This window comes from Eschrichtius robustus, chromosome 10, assembly GCF_028021215.1.
Source record: "Eschrichtius robustus isolate mEscRob2 chromosome 10, mEscRob2.pri, whole genome shotgun sequence".
Classification (NCBI taxonomy): domain Eukaryota; kingdom Metazoa; phylum Chordata; class Mammalia; order Artiodactyla; family Eschrichtiidae; genus Eschrichtius; species Eschrichtius robustus.
Window position 1 is genome coordinate 111409243 of NC_090833.1, and position 23811 is coordinate 111433053.

Here is a 23811-nt window from a genome sequence, read left to right on the forward strand (position 1 = left end):
ATTTGGTAGTGTACATATGTCCATGCCACTCTCTCACTTCATCCCAGCTTACCCTTCCCCCTCCCTGCATCCTCAAGTCCATTCTCTAGTAGGTCTGTGTCTTTATTCCCGTCGTGCCCCTAGGTTCTTCATGACCATTTTCTTTAGATTCCATATATATGTGTTAGTATACGGTATTTGTTTTTCTCTTTCTGACTTACTTCACTCTGTATGACAGACTATAGGTCCATCCACCTCACTACAAATAACTCAATTTCGTTTCCTTTTATGGCTGAGTAATATTCCATTGTATATATGTGCCACATCTTCTTTATCCATTCATCTGTCGATGGACACTTAGGTTGCTTCCATGTCCTGGCTATTGTAAATAGAGCTGCAATGAACATTGTGGTACATGACTCTTCACAGAATTGTTTTTTGAGATACTCTTAATCTAGCTAATTCATTTCTGTTTTCAGAAACTTTAAAAAGCAGCTACTGTTAAATTTTAGACTCTATTGTCCTTGTAGGTTATTATGCGAAGCGGTCAGCCACTCACTGGCACAAATGGGAGACGGTGCAAAGAAGATGAGAAGCTGATAAATGCTACCCTCAGGGCAGGAAAGCGTGGCTACATCATTGACACCCGACCTCTAAACGTAGCTCAGCAAGCTAGAGCCAAAGGAGGTGGCTTTGAGCAAGAAGCTCATTATCCCCAGTGGAGGCGGATTCATAAGTCCATTGAGAGGTAAAAGATTCGGGAGACAGTACTGGACTCTTATTTGCAGATATTTAGAGTGGGTGAGCCCTTAGCTGTTCAAAAATCACAAATTTTCAAACGAACCTTCATATTAACTTGAGTCAAAAATTGGCTGGATATCCTGTCCTTGTGTTTTATAAGATAAGCAGAAAACTTATGGTGGATGCTCAGAAGTGAGTTTTGATCAGATAGCATTTTTTCTCTGTTCTGTAATTTCATCACCATGAGGTATGCTCCTCTACTTGTAGATCAGCGGTCACCAAACTTACTGAAAAGATATGCTACGCATAATTATATTTTCCTGTGTCAAAAAGACTTAGACATTTAATTTCCCTGATATCCACTTATTTTCACACCTTGTTTCCTCTACCTATATCATCTCCTTTATGCTTGCAATTAGTGGTTTATAATTGCTTCTGGGTGGGTGAGTGGGTGGGAGTTGGAGCTAATAAAACAATGGGATCTGAGCTGGCCTTGGGCATCCCTGCTGGCAGTACAGGTGTCCAGAGTTGAGTCTGTGGGAAGAGGACGCAGATGTTAGTGGTGCTGTCTTGTGACCTGTCACAAAAGCAGTGCTGTGGCCCTCTCCTCAGTCAGATAGATAATTCAGTTATGCAAACTGGGTTTAATCTGTTCAGATGAGGAAGACTTTACCATTGCAGGCATTTTAAGCATTTCACAATCATGTTTAAATATTAGTTTTTCAGTCTTTAACCCTATAAGTTATTATATAGCAAGGTAAATATTTTTATAGTATTTTGAGCTGCTTTTGCCCTTGGATATATATTGGAGGCTGAGTTTTTGATTTGGTTTCTTCCTTCATTGTTCTATGTTCTGTTTTCTTTCTTTCTTCTTTTTAACTTTTTCTTGTTTTTGAAAGGTATCACATTCTTCAGGAGAGTTTAATCAAACTCGTGGAAGCTTGTAATGACCAAACACATAACATGGACCGATGGCTCAGTAGATTGGAGGCCTCCAACTGGCTGACTCACATCAAAGAGATTCTGACAACTGCCTGTCTGGCAGCTCAGTGTCTCGACAGGTAAAGTGCGTCGCAGGGTTCTGGAGCGGGGCACTCACACCAACTAGACTTTGCTTCCATCCAGACCTGTGGTTGTGTATTGTGTTACTGTTCATGCCTGTCTGTATCTTATGTTCACATCATTTTATAAATAACTATAGAAGATAGTGCCATTCAGTGTCAGTGAAGTGTGTGTGTAGAGTCTGGCATTTAATTGATAATGTTTGTTGAATGAATGTGAACCATGTACATATACATGTCTTCCATGACAAAAATTTTTTAAGTACTAAAGGACCTATTTTTTTCTATAAAAATCCTTAAAATGTGAATCTACCAATTTTCCTTTTCTTAGACTGAAAAAGAATGAAAAGAAGTTTTCTTATTTCTCCTCAGAGGGCCAAACTTGGCCTTCAAGGAACTTTTGAAATAGCAATGGAAGGAAACATGTAATTTTGTTACACAGTAAATGATCCTTTCTAATGTCTCAGCTATCTTGTCACAAACTACTTGATATGTGCAGTTATATCTGGATCTCAAGTTGAGAAAACCGGATGGTAGTGATGTGAAGTATATGAAGTGATTTTAGTTTATTCACTCAGTTGAAAGTTGCTAATCCTTGAGACTTGAGGCAGAAGACTTGAACAGGGGCAGAAGGATTGTTATAAGTTGTTGCAGAAGCTTAGAATGCCCTTTTATTTTATTTTTCATTTTAAACCTGTTTTTTTTTTTTTTTAAATAAATGTATTTATTTATTTAGGGCCGCATTGGGTCTTCGTTGCTGCATGCGGGCTTTCTCTAACTGCCGCAAGCGGGGGCTTCTCTTCATTGTGGTGTGCGGGCTTCTCATTGTGGTGGCTTCTCTTGTTGCGGAGTACAGGCTCTAGGCGTGTGGGCTTCAGTAGTTGTGGCACGCAGGCTCAGTAGTTGTGGCGCACGGGCTTAGTTGCTCCGCAGCATGTGGGATCTTCCAGGACCAGGGCTCAAACCCGTGTCCCCTGCATTGGCAGGCAGATTCTTAACGACTGCACCACCAGGGGAAGTCGTTTTAAAATCTTATACACTTGCAAAGATGGGGTGGAGGAGGGTGCTGAGCTTCCTAGCAGCCAATTCAAAGACAGAGAACACTTTGCTTAAAAATGAACCCACATAAACATGAATTTCAATTAGAACACCGATCTGCATTCACACAGGATGCTGCAACAGGCCCTAGAAGAGCTGGCTAAGTCCTTGTCTTGGTCCATATCTACTCTAATGTCTTCATTAGCTTCCACAGAGAATAGATGTCTCCTTGATAAGGCATCAGTTACTCCACTTGAAAGCAGACAGGACAAAGACTGAAAGGAGGTTTTCTGCAAACCAGATTTTTAAAAGAATGCCTTAAATTTAATTTCTTTCCCATCTTGTTTCCATTGTCTCTTTTATTCCTTCCTGTTTTCTAAATGACTGTTACCGTCACGTTCAATTGGTATTGAAGCCCTGCCAGGAGTAATGGCCAGAGCAGTCCAAGGAGCACTGAGCTGTTTCTCCTGGATTTTGTCCTTCTGTATCTCAAGTAGAACAAAAGCCTTGTCTTCAAAGAACAGTTTAAACATCAACAGGCACGTTGCTTTTCATAAACCACATGTCCACCTCAGTCACCTTTTTTCTTTCTTTCCTGGATTGAACTTCTGAGTCTACCTGCATTATTCTTTGTTGATTTGCCTCAGTCATGTCTCAAATTCCTATACATATATAATTTCATTTAAGCTTCCAAACAACCTTGTTATGTATTATTACCCTACCTCTATAGATAAGGAAAAATAAAATCAGAGTAGGTTGCCTGAGTTGTACTGATTACAGCCCAAGTGGCAGTGCTGAGATTCCAACCTTTTTGTAAGAAATAATTAAGGAATAACACAGATAGACCCCTGAGTGTATGTCTCTGGATCTTTTCCTGGATCTTTAAATGGCTGTTGTTCTGCTCTGGTATTTTCTATGCTATTTTGTTTGTTTGTGGTTGTTGTTCTTTTTGGTTTAAGTAACATCAGGGATGGTTAACATACAAACTTCTAGCTGGGAGAGCAAATCTATTTCAGAGTACCCAGTAAGGATGTGAGGGAAAAATGCCCATCCCTTGGTTGTTTCAGAAGGGACTCCTTGTTTGCTTCAGAAAGCTGAAGGAAGACTCTGGGAGCACATTAATATATGCTAACAACTTTTTCTATAGGAAAGCGTGAAAACTTGCCCCACTCTTGTGCAAGATGGAACACGAAATATTTTGATACATTATCCTTCTATATTAAAAGAAAAATCTAGGCTGCTGTTTTAAAATAGGGCAGATGTGACCCCAGTTGCCTTTTGGGGGGTTAATTTTTAAATGTTTGCACACCAGCAATTTCATCAACAAAAACATACGTCTCTGAATAAAATGAGAAATACTTACAACCAAGAAGAACAACAGATAATGTCACTGGTAGTTACTGATTTTATAATGTTTTTCAGTTTATCAGAGGGATTTTTCTTTTTGTGCAAGCATTTTGCATGCTTATTTTGGGTCAAATTCTAAACCTAGCCCTGACACCAGTATTTAATTCCCAGGGGCTAGTATATGTACACAAGGAAAGCTTCCAAAGATATCTTCCTATCAACTGAGTTATTTAAAATAATAATCTATTTGTCTGCCAGAAAAAACATATTGATATCATATTAAAGCTAGACCTTTGGAGGGGGAAAACATATTTTGTTATTCATTTCTAAACAACTTAAAAAAGAAATATGAAAATAATTACAAAATAAAACTTTCTAGAGTCATAAAATTATTTTATACTCCTAAGTAGTTAATTCCTTTCTTTAATTAATTGAAGTATATTTGATTTACAGTGTTGTATTAGTTTCAGGTGTACAGCAAAGTGATTTAGTTATACATATACATATATCTATTCTTTTTCAGATCCTTTTCCCATATAGATTATTACAGAGTACTGAGTAGAGTTCCCTGTGCTCTACAGTAGGTGCTTGCTGATTATCTATTTTATATATAGTAGTGTGTATATGTTAATCCCAACCTCCTAATTTATCCCTTCCCCTCCTTTCCCTTTGGTAACCATAAGTCTGTTTTCTAAGTCTGTGAGTCAGTTTCTGTTTTGTAAATAAGTTCATTTGTATCATCTTTTTTAGATTCCACATATAAGTGATAAGATTTGATATTTGTCTTTCTCTGTCTAACTTCACTTAGTATGATCATCTCTAGGTCCATCCATGTTGCTGCAAAAGGCATTATTTCATTCTTTTTTCATTCATTTTATACACATCAGTGTATACATGTCAATCCCAATTTCCCAACTCTCATCACACCCCCACCCCCACCCCCACCACTTTACCCCCTTGGCGTCCGTACGTTTGTTCTCTACATCTGTGTCTCAATTTCTGCCCTGCAAACGAGTTCATCTGTACCATTTTTCTAGGATCCACATATATGCATTAATATACTATATTTGTTTTTCTCTTTCTGCCTTACTTCACTCTGTATGACAGTCTCTAGATCCATCCACGTCTCTACAAATGACCCAATTTCGTTCCTTTTCATGGCCGAGTAGTATTCCATTGTGCATATGGGCCACATCTTCTTTATCCATTCACCTATCGATGGACCTTTAGGTTGCTTCCATGTCTTGGCTATTGTAAACAGTGCTGCAATGAACACTGAGGTGCATGTATCTTTTCGAAGTATGGTTTTCTCCAGATATATGCCCAGGAGTGGGATTGCTGGATCATATGGTAGCTCTATTTTTAGTTTTTTGAGGAACCTCCGTACTGTTTTCCATAGTGGCTATATCAATTTACATTCCCACCAATAGTGTAGGAAGGTTCCCTTTTCTCCACACCCTCTCCAGCATTTATTGTTTGTAGACTTTTTGATGATGGCCATTCTGACCGGTGTGAGGGGATACCTCAGTAGTTTTGATTTGCATTTCTCTAATAATTAGCGATGTTGAGCATCTTTTCATGTGCTTTTTGGCCATCTGTATGTCTTCTTTGGAGAAATGTCTATTTATATCTTCTGCCCATTTTTTGATTGGGTTATTTGTTTTCTGCATCATCTGTTTGTATATTTTGGAGATTAATCCCTTGTCAGTTGCTTCATTTGCAAATATTTTCTCCCATTCTGTGGGTTTTCTTTTCATTTTGTTTATGGTTTCCTTTGCTGTGCAAAAGCTTTTAAGTTTTTTTTTTTCTGGCTGCATTGGGTCTGTGTTGCTGCACACAGGCTTTCTCTAGTTGCGGCGAGCAGGGGCTACTCTTCGTTGAGGTGTGCGGGCTTCTCATTGCGGTGGCTTCTCTTGTTGTGGACCACAGGCTCTAGGTGCACGGGCTTCAGTAGTTGTGGCTCGCAGGCTGTAGAGCGCAGGCTCAGTAGTTGTTGCGCACGGGCTTAGTTGCTCTGTAGCATGTGGGATCTTCCCGGACCAGGGATCGAACCCGTGTCCCCTGCATTGGCAGGCAGATCCCTAACAACTGTGCCACCAGGGAAGTCCCACTTTTAAGTTTATTCGGTCCCATTTGTTTATTTTTGTTTTTCTTTTTTTTTTTTATTGGAATATAGTTGCTTTACACTGCTGTGTCACTTTGTTTTTTTTTTTAAACATCTTTATTGAAGTATAATTGCCTTACAATGGTGTGTTAGCTTGTGCTTTATAACAAAGTGAATCAGTTATACATATACAATATGTTCCCATTTCTCTTCCCTCTTGCATCTCCCTCCCTCCCACCCTCCCCATCCCACCCCTCTAGGTGGTCACAAAGCACCGAGCTGATCTCCCTGTGCTGTGCGGCTGCTTCCCACTAGTTATCTATTTTACATTTGGTAGTGTATATATGTCCATGACACTCTCTTACCCTGTCACATCTCACCCCACCCCCTCCCCATATCCTCAAGTCCATTCTCTAGTAGGTCTGTGTCTTTATTCCCGTCTTGCCACTAGGTTCTTCATGGCCTTTTTTTTTTTTTTTTTCCCTTAGATTCCATATATATGTGTTAGCATACTGTATTTGTTTTTCTCTTTCTGACTTACTTCACTCTGTATGACAGACTCTAACTCCATCCACCTCATTACAAATACCTCCATTTCATTTCTTTTTATGGCTGAGTAATATTCCATTGTATATATGTGCCACATCTTCTTTATCCATTCATCTGTCGATGGACATTTAGGTTGCTTCCATGTCCTGGCTATTGTAAATAGAGCTGCAATGAACATTTTGGTACATGCCTCTTTTTGACCTATGGTTTTCTCAGGGTATATGCCCAGTATTGGGATTGCTGGGTCGTATGGTAGTTCTATTTGTAGTTTTTTAAGGAACCTCCATACTGTTCTCCATAGTGGCTGTATCAATTTACATTCCCACCAACAGTGCAAGAGTGTTCCCTTTCCTCCACACCCTCTCCAGCACTTATTGTTTCTAGATTTTTTGATGATGGCCATTCTGACCGGTGTGAGATGATATCTCATTGTAGTTTTGATTTGCATTTCTCTAATGATTAATGATGTTGAGCATTCTTTCATGTGTCTGTAGGCCATCTGTATATCTTCTTTGGAGAAATGTCTATTTAGGTCTTCTGCCCATTTTTGGATTGGGTTGTTGGTTTTTTTGTTATTGAGCTGCATGAGCTGCTTGTAAATCTTGGAGATTAATCCTTTGTCAGTTGCTTCATTTGCAAATATTTTCTCCCATTCTGATGGTTGTCTTTTGGTCTTGTTTATGGTTTCCTTTGCTGTGCAAAAGCTTTTAAGTTTCATTAGGTCCCATTTGTTTATTTGTGTTCTTATTTCCATTTCTCTGGGAGCTGGGTCAAAAAGAATCTTGCTGTGATGTATGTCATAGAGTGTTCTGCCTATGTTTTCCTCTAAGAGTTTGATAGTGTCTGCCCTTACACTTAGGTCTTTAATCCATTTTGAGTTTATTTTTGTGCATGGTGTCAGGGAGTGTTCTAATTTCATACTTTTACATGTACCTGTCCAATTTTCCCAGCACCACTTATTGAAGAGGCTGTCTTTTCTCCACTGTATATGCTTGCCTCCTTTATCAAAGATAAGGTGACCATATGTGTGTGGGTTTATCTCTGGGCTTTCTATCCTGTTCCATTGATCTATATTTCTGTTTTTGTGCCAGTACCAAACTGTCTTGATTACTGAAGCTTTGTAATATAGTCTGAAGTCAGGGAGCCTGATTCCCCCAGCTCCATTTTTCGTTCTCAAGATTGCTTTGGCTATTCGGGGTCTTTTGTGTTTCCATACAAATTGTGAAATTTTTTGTTCTAGTTCTGTGAAAAATGCCAGTGGTAGTTTGATAGGGATTGCATTGAATCTGTAGATTGCTTTGGGTAGTAGAGTCATTTTCACAGTGTTGATTCTTCCAATCCAGGAACATGGTATATCTCTCCATCTATTTGTATCATCTTTAATTTCTTTCATCAGTGTCTTATAATTTTCTGCATACAGGTCTTTTGTCTCCTTAGGTAGGTTTATTCCTAGATATTTTATTCTTTTTGTTGCAATGGTAAATGGGAGTGTTTTCTTCATTTCACTTTCAGATTTTTCGTCATTAGTGTATAGAAATGCAAGAGATTTCTGTGCATTTATTTTGTATCCTGCTACTTTACCAAATTCATTGATTAGCTCTAGGAGTTTTCTGGTAGCATCTTTACGATTCTCTATGTATAGTATCATGTCATCTGCAAATAGTGACAGCTTTACTTCTTCTCTTCCGATTTGGATTCCTTTTATTTCCTTGTCTTCTCTGATTGCTGTGGCTAACACTTCCAAAACTATGTTGAACAGTAGTGGTGAGAGTGGGCAACCTTGTCTTGTTCCTGATCTTAGTGGAAATGGTTTCAGTTTTTCACCATTGAGGACAATGTTGGCTGTGGGTTTGTCATATATGGCCTTTATTATGTTGAGGAAAGTTCCCTCTATACCTACTTTCTGCAGGGCTTTTATCATAAATGGGTGTTGAATTTTGTCAAAAGCTTTCTCTGCATCTATTGAGATGATCATGTGGTTTTTCTCCTTCAATTTGTTAATATGGTGTATCACATTGATTGATTTGCGTATACTGAAGAATCCTTGCATTCCTGGGATAAACCCCACTTGATCATGGTGTATGATCCTTTTAATGTGCTGTTGGATTCTGCTTGCTAGTATTTTGTTGAGGATTTTTGCATCTATGTTCATCAGTGATATTGGCCTGTAGTTTTCTTTCTTTGTGACATCTTTGTCTGGTTTTGGTATCAGGGTGATGGTGGCCTCGTAGAATGAGTTTGGGAGTGTTCCTCCCTCTGCAATATTTTGGAAGAGTTTGAGAAGGATAGGTGTTAGCTCTTCTCTAAATGTTTGATAGAATTCGCCTGTGAAGCCATCTGGTCCTGGGCTTTTGTTTGTTGGAAGGTTTTTAATCACAGTTTCAATTTCAGTGCTTGTGATTGGTCTGTTCATATTTTCTATTTCTTCCTGGTTCAGTCTCGGCAGTTTGTGCATTTCTAAGAATCTGTCCATTTCTTCCAGGTTGTCCATTTTATTGGCATAGAGTTGCTTGTAGTAATCTCTCATGATCTTTTGTATTTCTGCAGTGTCAGTGGTTACTTCTCCTTTTTCATTTCTAATTCTACTGATTTGAGTCTTCTCCCTTTTTCTCTTGATGAGTCTGGCTAATGGTTTATCAATTTTGTTTATCTTCTCAAAGAACCAGCTTTTAGTTTCATTGATTTTTGCTATTGTTTCCTTCATTTCTTTTTCATTTATTTCTGACCTGATCTTTATAATTTCTTTCCTTCTGCTGGCTTTGGGGTTTTTTTGTTCTTCTTTCTCTAATTGCTTCAGGTGCAAGGTTAGGTTGTTTATTCGAGATGTTTCCTGTTTCTTGAGGTAGGCTTGTATTGCTATAAACTTCCCTCTTAGCACTGCTTTTGCTGCGTCCCATAGGTTTTGGGTCGTCGTATCTCCATTGTCATTTGTTTCTAGGTATTTTTTGATTTCCCCTTTGATTTCTTCAGTAATCACTTTGTTATTAAGTAATGTATTGTGTAGCCTCCATGTGTTTGTATTTTTTACAGATCTTTTCCTGTAATTGATATCTAGTCTCATAGCGTTGTGGTCGGAAAAGATACTTGATACGATTTCAATTTTCTTAAATTTACCAAGGCTTGATTTGTGACCCAAGATATGATCTATCCTGGAGAATGTTCCATGAGCACTTGAGAAAAATGTGTATTCTGTTGTTTTTGGGTGGAATGTCCTATAAATATCAATTAAGTCCATCTTGTTTAATGTATCATTTAAAGCTTGTGTTTCCTTATTTATTTTCATTTTGGATGATCTGTCCATTGGTGAAAGTGGGGTGTTAAAGTCCCCTACTATGATTGTGTTGCTGTCGATTTCCCCTTTTATGGCTGTTAGTATTTGCCTTATGTATTGAGGTGCTCCTATGTTGGGTGCATAAATATTTACAATTGTTATAGCTTCCTCTTGGATCGATCCCTTGATCATTATATAGTGTCCTTCTTTGTCTCTTGTAATAGTCTTTATTTTAAAGTCTATTTTGTCTGATATGAGAATTGCTACTCCAGCTTTCTTTTGATTTCCATTTGCATGGAATATCTTTTTCCAGCCCCTCACTTTCAGTCTGTATGTGTCTCTAGGTCTGAAGTGGGTCTCTTGTAGACAGCATATATATGGGTCTTGTTTTTGTATCCATTCAGCCAGCCTGTGTCTTTTGGTGGGAGCATTTAATCCATTTACATTCAAGGTAATTATCGATATGTATGTTCCTATTCCCATTTTCTTAAATGTTTTGGGTTTGTTATTGTAGGTGTTTTCCTGCTCTTGTGTTTCTTGCCTAGAGAAGTTCCTTTAGCATTTGTTGTTAAGGTGGTTTGGTGGTGCTGAACTCTCTCAGCTTTTGCTTGTCTGTAAAGGTTGTAATTTCTCCATCGAATCTGAATGAGATCCTTGCTGGGTAGAGTAATCTTGGTTGTAGGTTTTTTTCCTTCATCACTTTAAGTATATCCTGCCACTCCCTTCTGGCTTGCAGAGTTTCTGCTGAAAGATCAGATGTTAACCTTATGGGGATTCCCTTGTGTGTTATTTGTTTTTTTTCCCTTGCTGCCTTTAATATGTTTTCCTTATATTTAATTTTTGACAGTTTGATTAATATGTGTCTTGGCGTGTTTCTCCTTGGGCTTATCCTGTATGGGACTCTCTGTGCTTCCAGGACTTGATTAACTCTTTCCTTTCCCATATTAGGGAAGTTTTCAACTATAATCTCTTCAAATATTTTCGCAGTCCCTTTCTTTTTCTCTTCTTCTTCTGGGACCCCTATAATTCGAATGTTGGTGCGTTTAATGTTGTCCCAGAGGTCTCTGAGACTGTCCTCAGTTCTTTTCATTCTTTTTTCTTTATCCTGCTCTGTAGTAGTTATTTCCACCATTTTATCTTCCAGGTCACTTATCCTTTCTTCTGCCTCAGTTATTCTGCTATTGATCCCATCTAGAGTATTTTTAATTTCATTTATTGTGTTTTTCATCATTGCTTGGTTCCTCTTTAGTTCTTCTACGTCCTTGTTAAATGTTTCTTGCGTTTTCTCTATTCTATTTCCAAGATTTTGGATCATCCTTACTATCATTATTCTGAATTCTTTTTCAGGTAGACTACCTATTTCCTCTTCATTTGTTAAGTCTGGTGTGTTTTGACCCTGCTCCTTCATCTGCTGTGTGTTTTTCTGTCTTCTCATTTTGCTTATCTTACTGTGTTTGGGGTCTCCTTTTCACAGACTGCAGGTTTGTAGTTCCCGTTGTTTTTGGTATCTGTCCCCAGTGGCTAAGGTTGGTTCAGTGGGTTGTGTAGGCTTCCTGGTGTAGGGAACTAGTGCCTGAGCTCTGGTGGATGAGGCTGGATCTTGTCTTTCTGGTGGGCACATCCACATCTGGTGGTGTATTTTGGGGTGTCTGTAGCCTTATTATGACTCTAGGCAGCCTCTCTGCTAATGGATGGGGCTGTGTTCCTGTCTTGCTAGTTGTTTGGCATAGGGTGTTCAGCACTGTAGCTTGCTGGTCATTGAGTGAAGCTGGGTCTTGGTGTTGAGATGGAGATCTCTGAGAGATTTTTGCCGTTTGGTATTACGTGGAGCTGGGAGGTCTCTTGTGGACCAGTGTCCTGAAGTTGGCTCTCCCACCTCAGAGGCACGGCCCTGATGCCTGGCTGGAGCACCAAGAGCCTTTCGTCCACACGGCTCAGAGTAAAAGGGAGAAAAAATAGAAAGAAAGAAAGAAAGAAAGAGGCTATAATATAGTGAAGTAAAATAAAGCTATTGTAAAGCAAAGCTATACAGACAAAATCTCACCCAGAAGCATATACATATACACTCACAAAAAAAAGGAAAAGGGGAAAAATTAATATATCCTGCTCCCAAAGTCCACCTCCTGAATTTGGGATGATTTGTTGTCTATTCAGGTATTCAACAGATGCAGGCACATCAAGTTGTTTGCGGAGTTTTAATCCGCTGGTTCTGAGGCTGCTGGGAGAGATTTCCCCTTCTCTTCCCTGTTCGCATAGCTCCTGGGGTTCAGCTTTGGATTTGGACCCGCCTCTGCGTGTAGGTCGCCTGAGGGCGTCTATTCCCCGCCCAGACAGAACGGGGTTAAAGGAGCCGCTGCTTCGGGGGCGCTGGCTCACTCAGGCGGGGGGAGGGAGGGGTACGGAGGAGGCGGGGCGAGCCTGCGGCGGCAGAGGCCGGCGTGACGTTGCACCAGCCTGAGGCGCGCAGTGCGTTCTCCCGGGGAATTTGTCCCTGGATCATGGGACCCTGGCAGTGGCGGGCTGCACCGGCTCCCGGGAGGGGCGGTGTGGAGAGTGACCTGTGCTCACACACAGGCTTCTTGGTGGCGGCAGCAGCAGCCCCAGCGTCTCACGCCCGTCTCTGGGGTCCGCGCTGATCGCCGCCGCTCGCGCCCTTCTCTGGAGTTCGTTTAGGCGGCGCTCTGAATCCCCTCTCCTTGCGCGCAGCGAAACAAAGAGGCAAGAAAAAGTCTCTTGCCTCTTCGGAAGCTGCAGACTTTTTCCCGGTCTCCCTCCCAGCCAGCTGTGGTGCGCTAACCCCTTCAGGCTGTGTTCACGCCGCCAGCCCCAGTCCTCTCCCTGCGATCCGACCGAAGCCCGAGCCTCAGCTCCCAGCCCTGCCCGCCCCGGCGGGGGAGCAGACAAGCCTCTCGGGCTGGTGAGCGCTGCTCGGCGCCGAGCCTCTGTGCGGGAGTCTCTCCGCTTTTTCCTCTGCGCCCCTGTTGCTGTGGGATCCGCGCTGTTAGCTGCGGCTCGCACCCGTCTCTGAAGCTCGTTTAGGCGGCGCTCTGAATCCCCTCTCCTCGCGCACCAGGAAACAAAGAGGGAAGAAAAAGTCTCTTGCCTCTTCGGCAGCTGCAGACCTTTTCCCTCCCGGCTAGCTGTGGTGCACTAACCCCTTCAGGCTGTGTTCACGCCGCCAACCCCAGTCCTCTCCCTGCGATCCGACCGAAGCCCGAGCCTCAGCTCCCAGCCCCGCCCGCCCCGGCGGCTGAGCAGACAAGCCTCTCGGGCTGGTGAGTGCTGCTCGGCACCGAGCCTCTGTGCGGGAGTCTCTCCGCTTTGCCCTCCGCACCCCTGTGGCTGCGCTCTCCTCCGTGGCTCCGAAGCTCCCCCCTCCGCCACCCGCAGTCTCTGCCCGCGAAGGGGCTTCCTAGTGCGTGGAGACCTTTCCTCCTTCACAGCTCCCTCCCACTGGTGCAGGTGCCGTCCCTATTCTTTTGTCTCTGTTATTTCTTTTTTCTTTTGCCCTACCCAAGTACAGGGGGAGTTTCTTGCCTTTTTGGAGGTCGGACGTCTTCTGCCAGCGTTCAGTGGGTGTTCTGTAGGAGCAGTTCCACGTGTAGATGTATTTCTACTGTATCTGTGGGAAGGAAGGTGATGTCCGCGTCTTACTCTTCCGCCATCTTCTCTCCTCCCCCCTGTCACTTTGTTTTTATCTTCATTACTCTAGGAGGTGGATTCAAAAAGATATTGCTGTGATTTATGTCAAAGAGTGTTCTGCCTATGTTTTCCTCCAAGAGTTTTATAGTATCTGGTCTTACATTTAGTTCTTTAATCCATTTTGAGTTTATTTTTGTGTATGGTGTTAGAGAATGTTCTAATTTCATTCTTTTACATGTAGCTGTCCAGTTTTCCCAGCACACTGAGGGGTTAATTCTAATATTTCCACAAAGACAGGTCATAAGTGACAAGCCAGAAGCCGTGACTTGGGCTTGAGGTAGACGTTTTAGTACTATATGTAGCTCTGTGATTAAGTAAAAATTTTAGGTTCAACATTAATTAGACAGTATAATCAGACAGTATAATCAGGACAGCAATTGTTAATGTGCCGACCACACATACACAGATACTGGCGAGAGAACTGGCTAAATTATCAAACCCGAAAAGAAAATGCCTACTTTTGTTTTTTCCTAAGTCATCAAGAAGATTCAGTTGTTCTCAGCTTTGAAAAAAGGATATTGACTACAAAAAATTTACATAGACAGTAGCATGCATTCTTAGATATGATGGAACAATTTAATTGATGATGTTAGGATTCCGTTTTCATACATGCATTGTTTTGGTTTTTTTTTTATGACGTCTCTTTCCATTTATTCATCCGATCTGTCCATTAATTTGTCTTACTTTTTGATGCTTCCAAGCACATTACAGATCATTTACCTTTGTTTTTTTTTATTAACATTTTTTTTTATTCAAACAAAGTCACAAAAATTATAATCATCCTCATCAGTTCACTCAGTCCCATGTAATTAATTTTTTTTTCATCTTGATCTTTTGTTAGCACTTTTATGGATTCATCAGTTTTCCATTAGCGTTCTGAAAATGCTTATTCATTCAATTCAGCAGTATAGTCATTACCAGAAACCTGTACTTGTCAGAGTCTTTTCCATGAATTTCTTGAAGATGAAACCCTTTTATAGGAACATTTTTGCAAAAGCATCACAGTACACCCAGAACTGCCTGTAAATGACAAAAGACATAAAAATGACCACGGTTAAAGATCTGATGAAAGTTCATAATAATGCAATTGACAAGGAAATTTAGTTATTTCTGAGATACACATTTTAAAGTAATAACTAGAATTATGACTTATTATACCAGAACATATAAGATTTTTAGGAATTTCATGTAATGTCTGAAGCATTTATATTAACATATTTCCATACAAATAACCCAAAGAAAGTTTAGTATTAGTTTTTTGTTTTGTTTTTTTTATACAGCAGGTTCTTATTAGTCATCAGTTTTATACACATCAGTGTATACATGTCAATCCCAATCGCCCAATTCAGCACACCATCCCCAACCCCCCACGGTTTTCCCCCCTTGGTGTCCATACGTTTGTTCTCTACATCTGTATCTCAACTTCTGCCCTGCAAACTGGCTCATCTGTACCATTTTTCTAGGTTCCACATACATGCATTAATATACGATATTTGTTTTTCTCTTTCTGACTTACTTCACTCTGTATGACAGTCTCTAGATCCATCCACGTCTCAACAAATGACTCAATTTCGTTCCTTTTTATGGCTGAGTAATATTCCATTGTATATATGTACCACAACTTCTTTATCCATTCATCTGTCGATGGGCATTTAGGTTGCTTCCATGACCTGGCTATTGTAAACAGTGCTGCAATGAATATTGGGGTGCATGTGTCTTTTTGAATTATGGTTTTCTCTGCGTATATGCCCAGTAGTGGGATTGCTGGATCATATGGTAATTCTATGTTTAGTTTTTTAAGGAACCTCCATACTGTTCTCCATAGTGGCTGTATCAATTTACATTCCCACCGACAGTGCAAGAGGGTTCCCTTTTCTCCACACCCTCTCCAGCATTTGTTGTTCATAGATTTTCTGATGATACCCATTCTGACCGCTGTGAGGTGATACCTCATTGTAGTTTTGATTTGCATTTCTCTAATAATTAGTGATGTTGAGCAGCTTTTCATGTGCTTCTTGGCCATCTGTATGTCTTCTTTGGAGAAATGTCTACTTAGGTCTTCTGCCCATTTTTGGATTTGGTTGTTTGTTTGTTTAATATTGAGCTGCATGAGCTGTTTATGTATTTTGGAGATTAATCCTTTGTCCGATGATTCGTTTGCAAATATGTTCTCCTATTCTGAGGGTTGTCTTTTCGTCTTGTTTATGGTTTCCTTTGCTGTGCAAAAGCTTTTAAATTTCATTAGGTCCCATTTGTTTATTTTTATTTCCATTACTCTAGGAGGTGGATCAAAAAAGATCTTGCTGTGATTTATGTCAAAGAGTGTTCTGCCTATGTTTTCCTCTAAGAGTTTTATAGTGTCCGGTCTTACATTTAGGTCTTGAATCTATTTTGAGTTTATTTTTGTGTATGGTGTTAGGGAGTGTCCTAATTTCATTCTTTTACATGTAGCTGTCCAGTTTTCCCAGCACCACTCATTGAAGAGACTGTCTTTTCTCCACTGTATATCTTTGCCTCCTCTGTCATAGATTAGTTGACCATAGGTGCGTGGGTTTATCTCTGGGCTTTCTATCTTGTTCCATTGATCTATGTTTCTGTTTTTGTGCCAGTACCATATTGTCTTGATTACTGTAGCTTTGTAGTACAGTGTGAAGTCAGGGAGTCTGCTTCCTCCAGCTCCGTTTTCTTCCCTCAAGACTGCTTTGGCTATTCGGGGCCTTTTGTGTCTCCATACAAATTTTAAAATTATTTGTTCTAGTTCCGTAAAAAATGCCATTGGTAATTTGATAGGGATTGCATTGAATCTGTAGATTGCTTTGGGTAGTATAGTAATGTTCACAATATTGATTCTTCCAATCCAAGAACATGGTATATCTCTCCATCTGTTGGTATCATCTTTAATTTCTTTCATCAGTGTCTTATAGTTTTCTGCATACAGGTCTTTTGTCTCCCTAGGAAGGTTTATTCCTAGGTATTTTATTCTTTTTGTTGCAGTGGTAAATGGGAGTGTTTCCTTAATTTCTCTTTCAGATTTTTCATCATTAGTGTATAGGAATGCAAGAGATTTCTGTGCATTAATTTTGTATCCTGCAATTTTACCAGATTCATTGATTAGCTCTAGTAGTTTTCTGGTAGCATCTTTAGGATTCTCTATGTATAGTATCATGTCATCTGCAAACAGTGACAGCTTTACTTCTTCTTTTCCAATTTGGATTCCTTTTATTTCTTTTTCTTCTCTGATTGCCGTGGCTAACACTTCCAAAACTATGTTGAATAATAGTGGTGAGAGTGGGCAACCTTGTCTTGTTCCTGATCTTAGTGGAAATGGTTTCAGTTTTTCACCATTGAAGACGATGTTGGCTGTGGGTTTGTCATATATGGCCTTTATTATGTTGAGGAAAGTTCCCTCTATGCCTCCTTTTTCATTTCTCATTTTATTGATTTGAGCCCTCTCCCTCCTTTTCTTGATGAGTTTGGCTAATGTTTTATCAATTTTGTTTATCTTCTAAAAGAACCAGCTTTTAGTTTTATTGATCTTTGCCTATTGTTTTGTTTGTTTCTATTTCATTTATTTCTGCTCTGATCTTTATGATTTCTTTCCTTCTGCTAACTTTGGGTTTTGTTTGTTCTTTCTCTAGTTCCTTTAGGTGTAAGGTTAGATTGTTTATTTGAGATTTTTCTTGTTTCTTGAGGTAGGCTTGTATAGCTATAAACGTCCCTCTTAGAACTGCTTTTGCTGCATCTCGTAGGTTTTGGATGGTCGTGTTTTCATTGTCATTTGTCTCTAGGTGTTTTTTTTGATTTCCTCTTTGATTTCTTCGGTGATCTCTTGGTTATTTAGTAACGTATTGTTTAGCCTCCATGTTTTTGTGTTTTTTACGTTTTTTTCCCCTGTAATTCATTTCTAATCTCATAGCGTTGTGGTCAGAAAAGATGCTTGATATGATTTCAGTTTTCTTAAATTTACTGAGGCTTGATTTATGACCCAAGATGTGATCTATCCGGGAGAATGTTCTGTGCGCACTTGAGAAGAAAGTGTGATCTGCTGTTTTTGGATGGAATGTCCTATAAATATAAATTAAATCTATCCGGTCCATTGTGTCATTTAAAGCTTCTGTTTCCTTATTTATTTTCATTTTGGATGATCTGTCCATTCGTGTAAGTGAGGTGTTAAAGTCCCCCATTATTATTGTGTTACTGTCGATTTCCTCTTTTATAGCTGTTAGCAGTTGCCTTATGTATTGAGGTGCTCCTCTGTTGGGTGCATATAGATTTATAATTGTTATATCTTCTTCTTGGATTGATCCCTTGATCATTATGTGGCGTCCTTCCTTGTCTCTTGTAACATTCTTTATTTTACAGTCTGTTTTATCTGATATAAGTATAGCTGTTCCAGCTTTCTTTTGATTTCCATTTGCATGGAATATCTTTTTCCATCCCCTCACTTTCATTCTGTATGTGTCCCTAGGTCTGAAGTGGGTCTCTTGTAGACAGCATATATATGGGTCTTGTTTTTGTATCCATTCAGCAAGCCTGTGTCTTTTGGTTGGAGCAATCCATTCACGTTTAAGGTAATTATCGATATGTATGTTCCTATGACCATTTTCTTAATTGTTTTGGGTTCGTGTTTGTAGATCCTTTTCTTCTCTTGTGTTTCCCACTTAGAGAAGTTCCTTTAGCATTTGTTGTAGAGCTGGTTTGGTGGTGCTGAATTCTCTTAGCTTTTGCTTGTCTGTAAAGCTTTTGATTTCTCCATCGAATCTGAATGAGATCCTTGCTGGGTAGAGTAATCTTGGTTGTAGGTTCTTCCCTTTCATCTCTTTAAGTGTATCATGCCACTCCCTTCTGGCTTGTAGAGTTTCTGCTGAGAAATCAGCTGTTAACCTTATGGGAGTTCCCTTGTATGTTATTTGTCGTTTTTCCCTTGCTGCTTTCAATAATTTTTCTTTGTGTTTAATTTTTGCCACTTTGATTACTATGTGTCTCGGCGTGTTTCTCCTTGGGTTTATCCTGTATGGGACTCTCTGCGCTTCCCGGACTTGGGTGGCTATTTCCTTTCCCATGTTAGGGAAGTTTTCGACTATAATCTCTTCAAATATTTTCTCTGGTCCTTTCTCTCTCTCTTCTCCTTCTGGGACCCCTATAATGCGAATGTTGTTGCGTTTAATGTTGTCCCAGAGGTCTCTTAGGCTGTCTTCATTTCTTTTCATTCTTTTTTCTTTAGTCTGTTCCGCAGCAGTGAATTCCACCATTCTGTCTTCCAGGTCACTTATCCGTTCTTCTGCCTCAGTTATTCTGCTATTGATTCCTTCTAGTGTAGTTTTCATTTCAGTTATTGTATTGGTCATCTCTGTTTGTTTGTTCTTTAATTCTTCTAGGTCTTTGTTAAACATTTCTTGCATCTTCTCGACCTTTGCCTCCATTCTTATTCCGAGGTCCTGGATCATCTTCACTATCATTATTCTGAATTCTTTTTCTGGAAGGTTGCCTATCTCCACTTCATTTAGTTGTTTTTCTGGGGTTTTATCTTGTTCCTTCATCTGATACATAGCCCTCTGCCTTTTCATCTTTTTTTTTTTTAAAGAGGTGTTTTTTCCTGATTGATGCTTTTTTTTTTAAAAAATATATTTATTTATTTATTTATTTTATTTTTGGCTGTGTTGGGTCTTCGTTTCTGTGTGAGGGCTTTCTCTAGTTGCAGCAAGCGGGGGCCACTCTTCATCGCGGTGCGCGGGCCTCTCACTATCGCGGCCTCTCTTGTTGCGGAGTACAGGCTCCAGACCTGCACGCTCAGTAGTTGTGGCTCACGGGCCCAGTTGCTGCACGGCATGTGGGATCTTCCCAGACCAGGGCTTGAACCCGTGTCCCCTGCATTGGCAGGCAGATTCTCAACCGCTGCGCCACCAGGGAAGCCCCTGCCTTTTCATCTTGTCTATCTTTCTGTGAATGTGGTTTTTGTTCCACAGGCTGCAGGATTGTAGTTCTTCTTGCTTCTGCTGTCTGCCCTCTGTTAGAATACCCTTTTTAAGAAGGGGATTCCCACGGAAACAGTAGGTAGGTAGAAGTGTTGTCACGACCATAGTTGGATGGCACTTTTCTTTGAGACTTTAATTTGTTTTATTTTATTTTATTTTATTTTTAAATTTATGTATTTATTTATTCATTTCTGGCTGTGTTGGGTCTTCGTTTCTGTGCGAGGGCTTTCTCTAGTTGCGGTGAGCGGGGGCCACTCTTCATCGCGGTGCGCGGGCCTCTCACTATCGCGGCCTCTCTTGTTGCGGAGCACAGCCTCCAGACGCGCAGGCTCAGTAATTGTGGCTCACGGGCCCAGTTACTCCGCAGCATGTGGGATCTTCCCAGACCAGGGCTTGAACCCGTGTCCCCTGCATTGGCAGGCAGATTCTCAACCACTGTGCCACCAGGGAAGCCCTAATTTGTTTTATTGATGCTTCCAAATTAGGGAAATATGTATGTAATTTTAAAAGTAATTAATGAGAAATTGATAATAGAACAGGTTGCTTAAGATCGTGTGGTGAGTTAGCAACTTACCACAGGGTCACCAAGTGCCATGAATCAGGATTCCCCGGGATTCCTGGTGTAGGGACTTCCCTGGTGGTCCAGTGGTAAAGAATCCACCTTCCTATGCAGGGGACACGGTTTTGATCCCTGGTCGAGGAACTAAGATCCCACGTGCTGCGGGGCAACTAAGCCCACACGCCACAACTACTGAACTCGCGCGCCTCAATGAGAGAGCCCATGTGCCGCGAACTACAGAGCCCACACACTCTGGAGCCCGCGCGCCACAACTAGAGAGAGAAAACCAACACGCCACAACTAGAGAGAAGCCCGCAGCGCAACGAAAAGATCCTGCATGCCGCAACCAAGACCCAATGCAGCCAAAAAAATAAAGAAGGAAAAACAAAGGGAAGCCCATTTATCTTATAAAATGTGGGAGTTAAAGACCAAGTTTCTGTGGCAGAGAAATAAATAATACAGAATGCTGAGATGTATATATTAAGGGTTTGGGGTTTTTTAACCTAAGTTAAAAATATTTCCCCTTACATGATGAGTACAGAGGCTTTGTTTGCTTATGAAACATGAATTGTCATAAACGCTTATAACCATGTTGTCTAAGTTTTCAGCCATAATAAGAGGTGATGCAGGTGAAAGTAATCCTAGGGGCAGAACAGTGTTTGCTATCTCCACCTTTGTTTAGTTTGGGCTACCTTAAACAAACAGGAACTTCCACACTCCTAGGAGACTTGAAGGTTTTGGTTTATTTTGCCATGTTTGAGTTCCCTTTTTTGATGTATATTAGCTCATTAGTTATATCTCCATAACAATCTGCCCTTACAACACTCAAAATGTAAAAATAGACCTTAAGTTAATTGAATTAAATTTAGAGTATACCACAGATAACTAGGATATGTATCTAATATATATCAAAAGCCTGAAAACATTTGCTCATACCCTTCAGTCTAGTCATTAGATTTCATCCTGAGAATGGGGTTGTTAACCTAATCATAGGTGAACATCAGGGAGTCTTATTTTCAAATTAAGAACTCTAGAATAATTCAGCCAAAGACAAAAAGCTAAGTACACCATCTAAAGTGTAACAAAAATTGGCAGTGACCTGAATGTCCAACTATAGGATTAAGTAAATTGTAGTTCATCACTTAATAGAATATTATGTATACAATACTTCTACAGATGACATAGAAACATGGGAAAATGTTTATAATAAAAGTAGAAATAATAAGTTACCTTTTGTTACAGCTATGTAAAGTACATCTGTACATGAGGAAAGAATTAACAGTAGCCAAACATAAAACTTTTATGGGAAAGTGGTGAGCTCATTTTCCTTTTTTCCACAATTTCCTTCACTGTCATTTCAATAAAAAGAGGTAGAAGAAGGGGAGGGGAGAAAATGTAGTTTAGTTTCTGGTGTTTCCTCCCACTCTTTAGAGTAATGGGGTCCTAGGCACCACCTACAGAGTGTATAGTGGTATCATTGCCACTGACTTTCTAGATTGACACTTTTTTTTTCCCCTAAGGAATTTATTTATTTTATTTGGTTGCACTGGGTCTGTTTGGTTGCGCCAGGTCTTATTTGCGGCAGGCGGACTCCTTAGTTGTGGCTTGCGGGCTCCTTAGTTATGGCTTGCCGGCTCCTTTGTTGCAGCACATGGGCTCCTTAATTGCGGCTCATGGGCTCCTTAGTTGCGGGTCGCTGGCTCCTTAGTTGTGGCACGTGGGCTCCTTAGTTGTGGCATGTGAACTCTTAGTTGTGGCACGCAAACTCTTAGTTGTGGCATGCATGTGGGATCTAGTTCCCTGACCAGGGATCGAACCTGGGCCCCCTGCATTGGGAGCATGGAGTCTTAACCACTGTGCCACCAGGGCAGTCCCTAGATTGACACTTTTATATATATATATTTTAAAAATTTTCTTCCTGTTTTCATGTTTCTCAAAGTGTGGTTTAGGACTTGTTTTCCAGATTCATTATGGTTTATGAAGGCATCCTTACAGTAAACTGATGGTGGAAAGGTAGAATCAAGGTCAGAGAGATACAGAAAAATAACTTTAAGTGTGTGTTTCTAGGCTTGATGAGAAAAGGCTTTAGTTAACTATTAAAGCAGAAAAGGTCAGCATTTAATGAATGTGATGAGGTCTGCTTTCTGGTTTTGTAAAGGAAGAAAACATTCAGGAAACAGTTTTATGAAATTTGTTATAATGTAAATGGGTTCTTGCCCTATGAAATCTGGGACTTATAGTTTTATATTTTCCCCAAGGGAAGCTGTCTTCATGTACCTCATTTAGACTCTACACCTACTGGACAGAGCAGAATGCAAAAGACTTTCAACTGTTATACTCAAGAAATGTTTATTATTAACAGAGTTGGTTGACCATGTCAGGAGTGTCCCATTTGTCCTCTGAATTTTCCTACCAGGGAAGGAGCCTCCATACTGATTCATGGAACAGAAGGAACTGATTCCACACTCCAGGTTACCTCCCTGGCCCAGATCATCTTGGAACCAAGAAGCAGGACCATCCAGGGCTTTGAGGCCTTGATAGAGAGAGAGTGGCTTCAGGTGAGAAAAGCTATTTTGTCCACAGAGGAACTGCTCCTAATTGATGTTTGATCCTGGTTTGTGGGAATGGATATAATATATGAAATTTTGATTGATTCAGATGTTTAATTTTCTGGGGGACAGTTAATCTCTTTTCCTCTTAATAAATGCCTGTGATCTTCACTGCCTCTCGATTTCTGTCTCCCTCTTTGCTTATATTGCTCATTTGGCACTTCATTCCCCTGACAAACGTTATTAGTTGTACCTTGTTACCTATAGGGGAGACACAGAGAATGTGTAAAACGTGGTCTTGTCTCACAGAACTTAGTCTTGCTAGAGATAAAAGACATAAACAAGGGGGGAAGGAGGAGTGGGGACTTGTAAGTACAAGGCATGTGATTCAGTGCTTTCTCCCTTCTGCTCCCCTGGCTCTGTCCTGTCGTCTTCCCCAGCCAGGTGAAATCCTTCTCATCCTGTAAGATCCAGCTAAATATCTCTACTTTCATGAAGACTCTGGGACCTTAACTTCCTTCACAGATAAAATTGATCCATTTTCCTCACACCTTGTTTCCTGAACTAGGCTCAGATACAGTGACTTCTTTTGAGTTCAGGGAACCTTGCCCAATTCAGCTGTTTATCCCTAGGACACAACACAGTGCCGTCCTATATAATGCTGAAGGACAGCTAAAATAAAGGTCTCATAAAATAGATGGAAATCCTTCAGGCCAGAGGTTAATTTAAATATATATACACCGTGTAACTTAGTAGATAATTGTGATTGAAAACAAATGTTTAGATATATCTTGAAAGGAAGTATCTGGAGAAGAATCACCTCTGGCCCTTCTAGTTACAATTCAGATTTATTATGTGTTAACGCTGTTCTGTTGACCATGTGTACCCACCCTGACAGCTGACCTTTATCTCTGTTTAAGTCAGACCATCCTAAAT

The 23811-nt window shown here is 40.3% G+C and overlaps 1 protein-coding gene across 2 annotated transcripts in view; it reads left to right on the top strand.

Annotated features, from left to right (window-relative positions):
- The window catches only part of MTMR9 (myotubularin related protein 9), an 80858-nt gene that overhangs the window by 37871 nt on the left and 19176 nt on the right, over nucleotides 1-23811 (top strand). For both annotated transcript variants that reach the window (XM_068552101.1, XM_068552102.1), the window contains exons 5-7: nucleotides 510-727; nucleotides 1620-1781; nucleotides 22743-22884. In XM_068552101.1, coding sequence (XP_068408202.1) covers nucleotides 510-727; nucleotides 1620-1781; nucleotides 22743-22884 — 522 coding nt within the window. The remainder of the gene's footprint in view (nucleotides 1-509; nucleotides 728-1619; nucleotides 1782-22742; nucleotides 22885-23811) is intronic.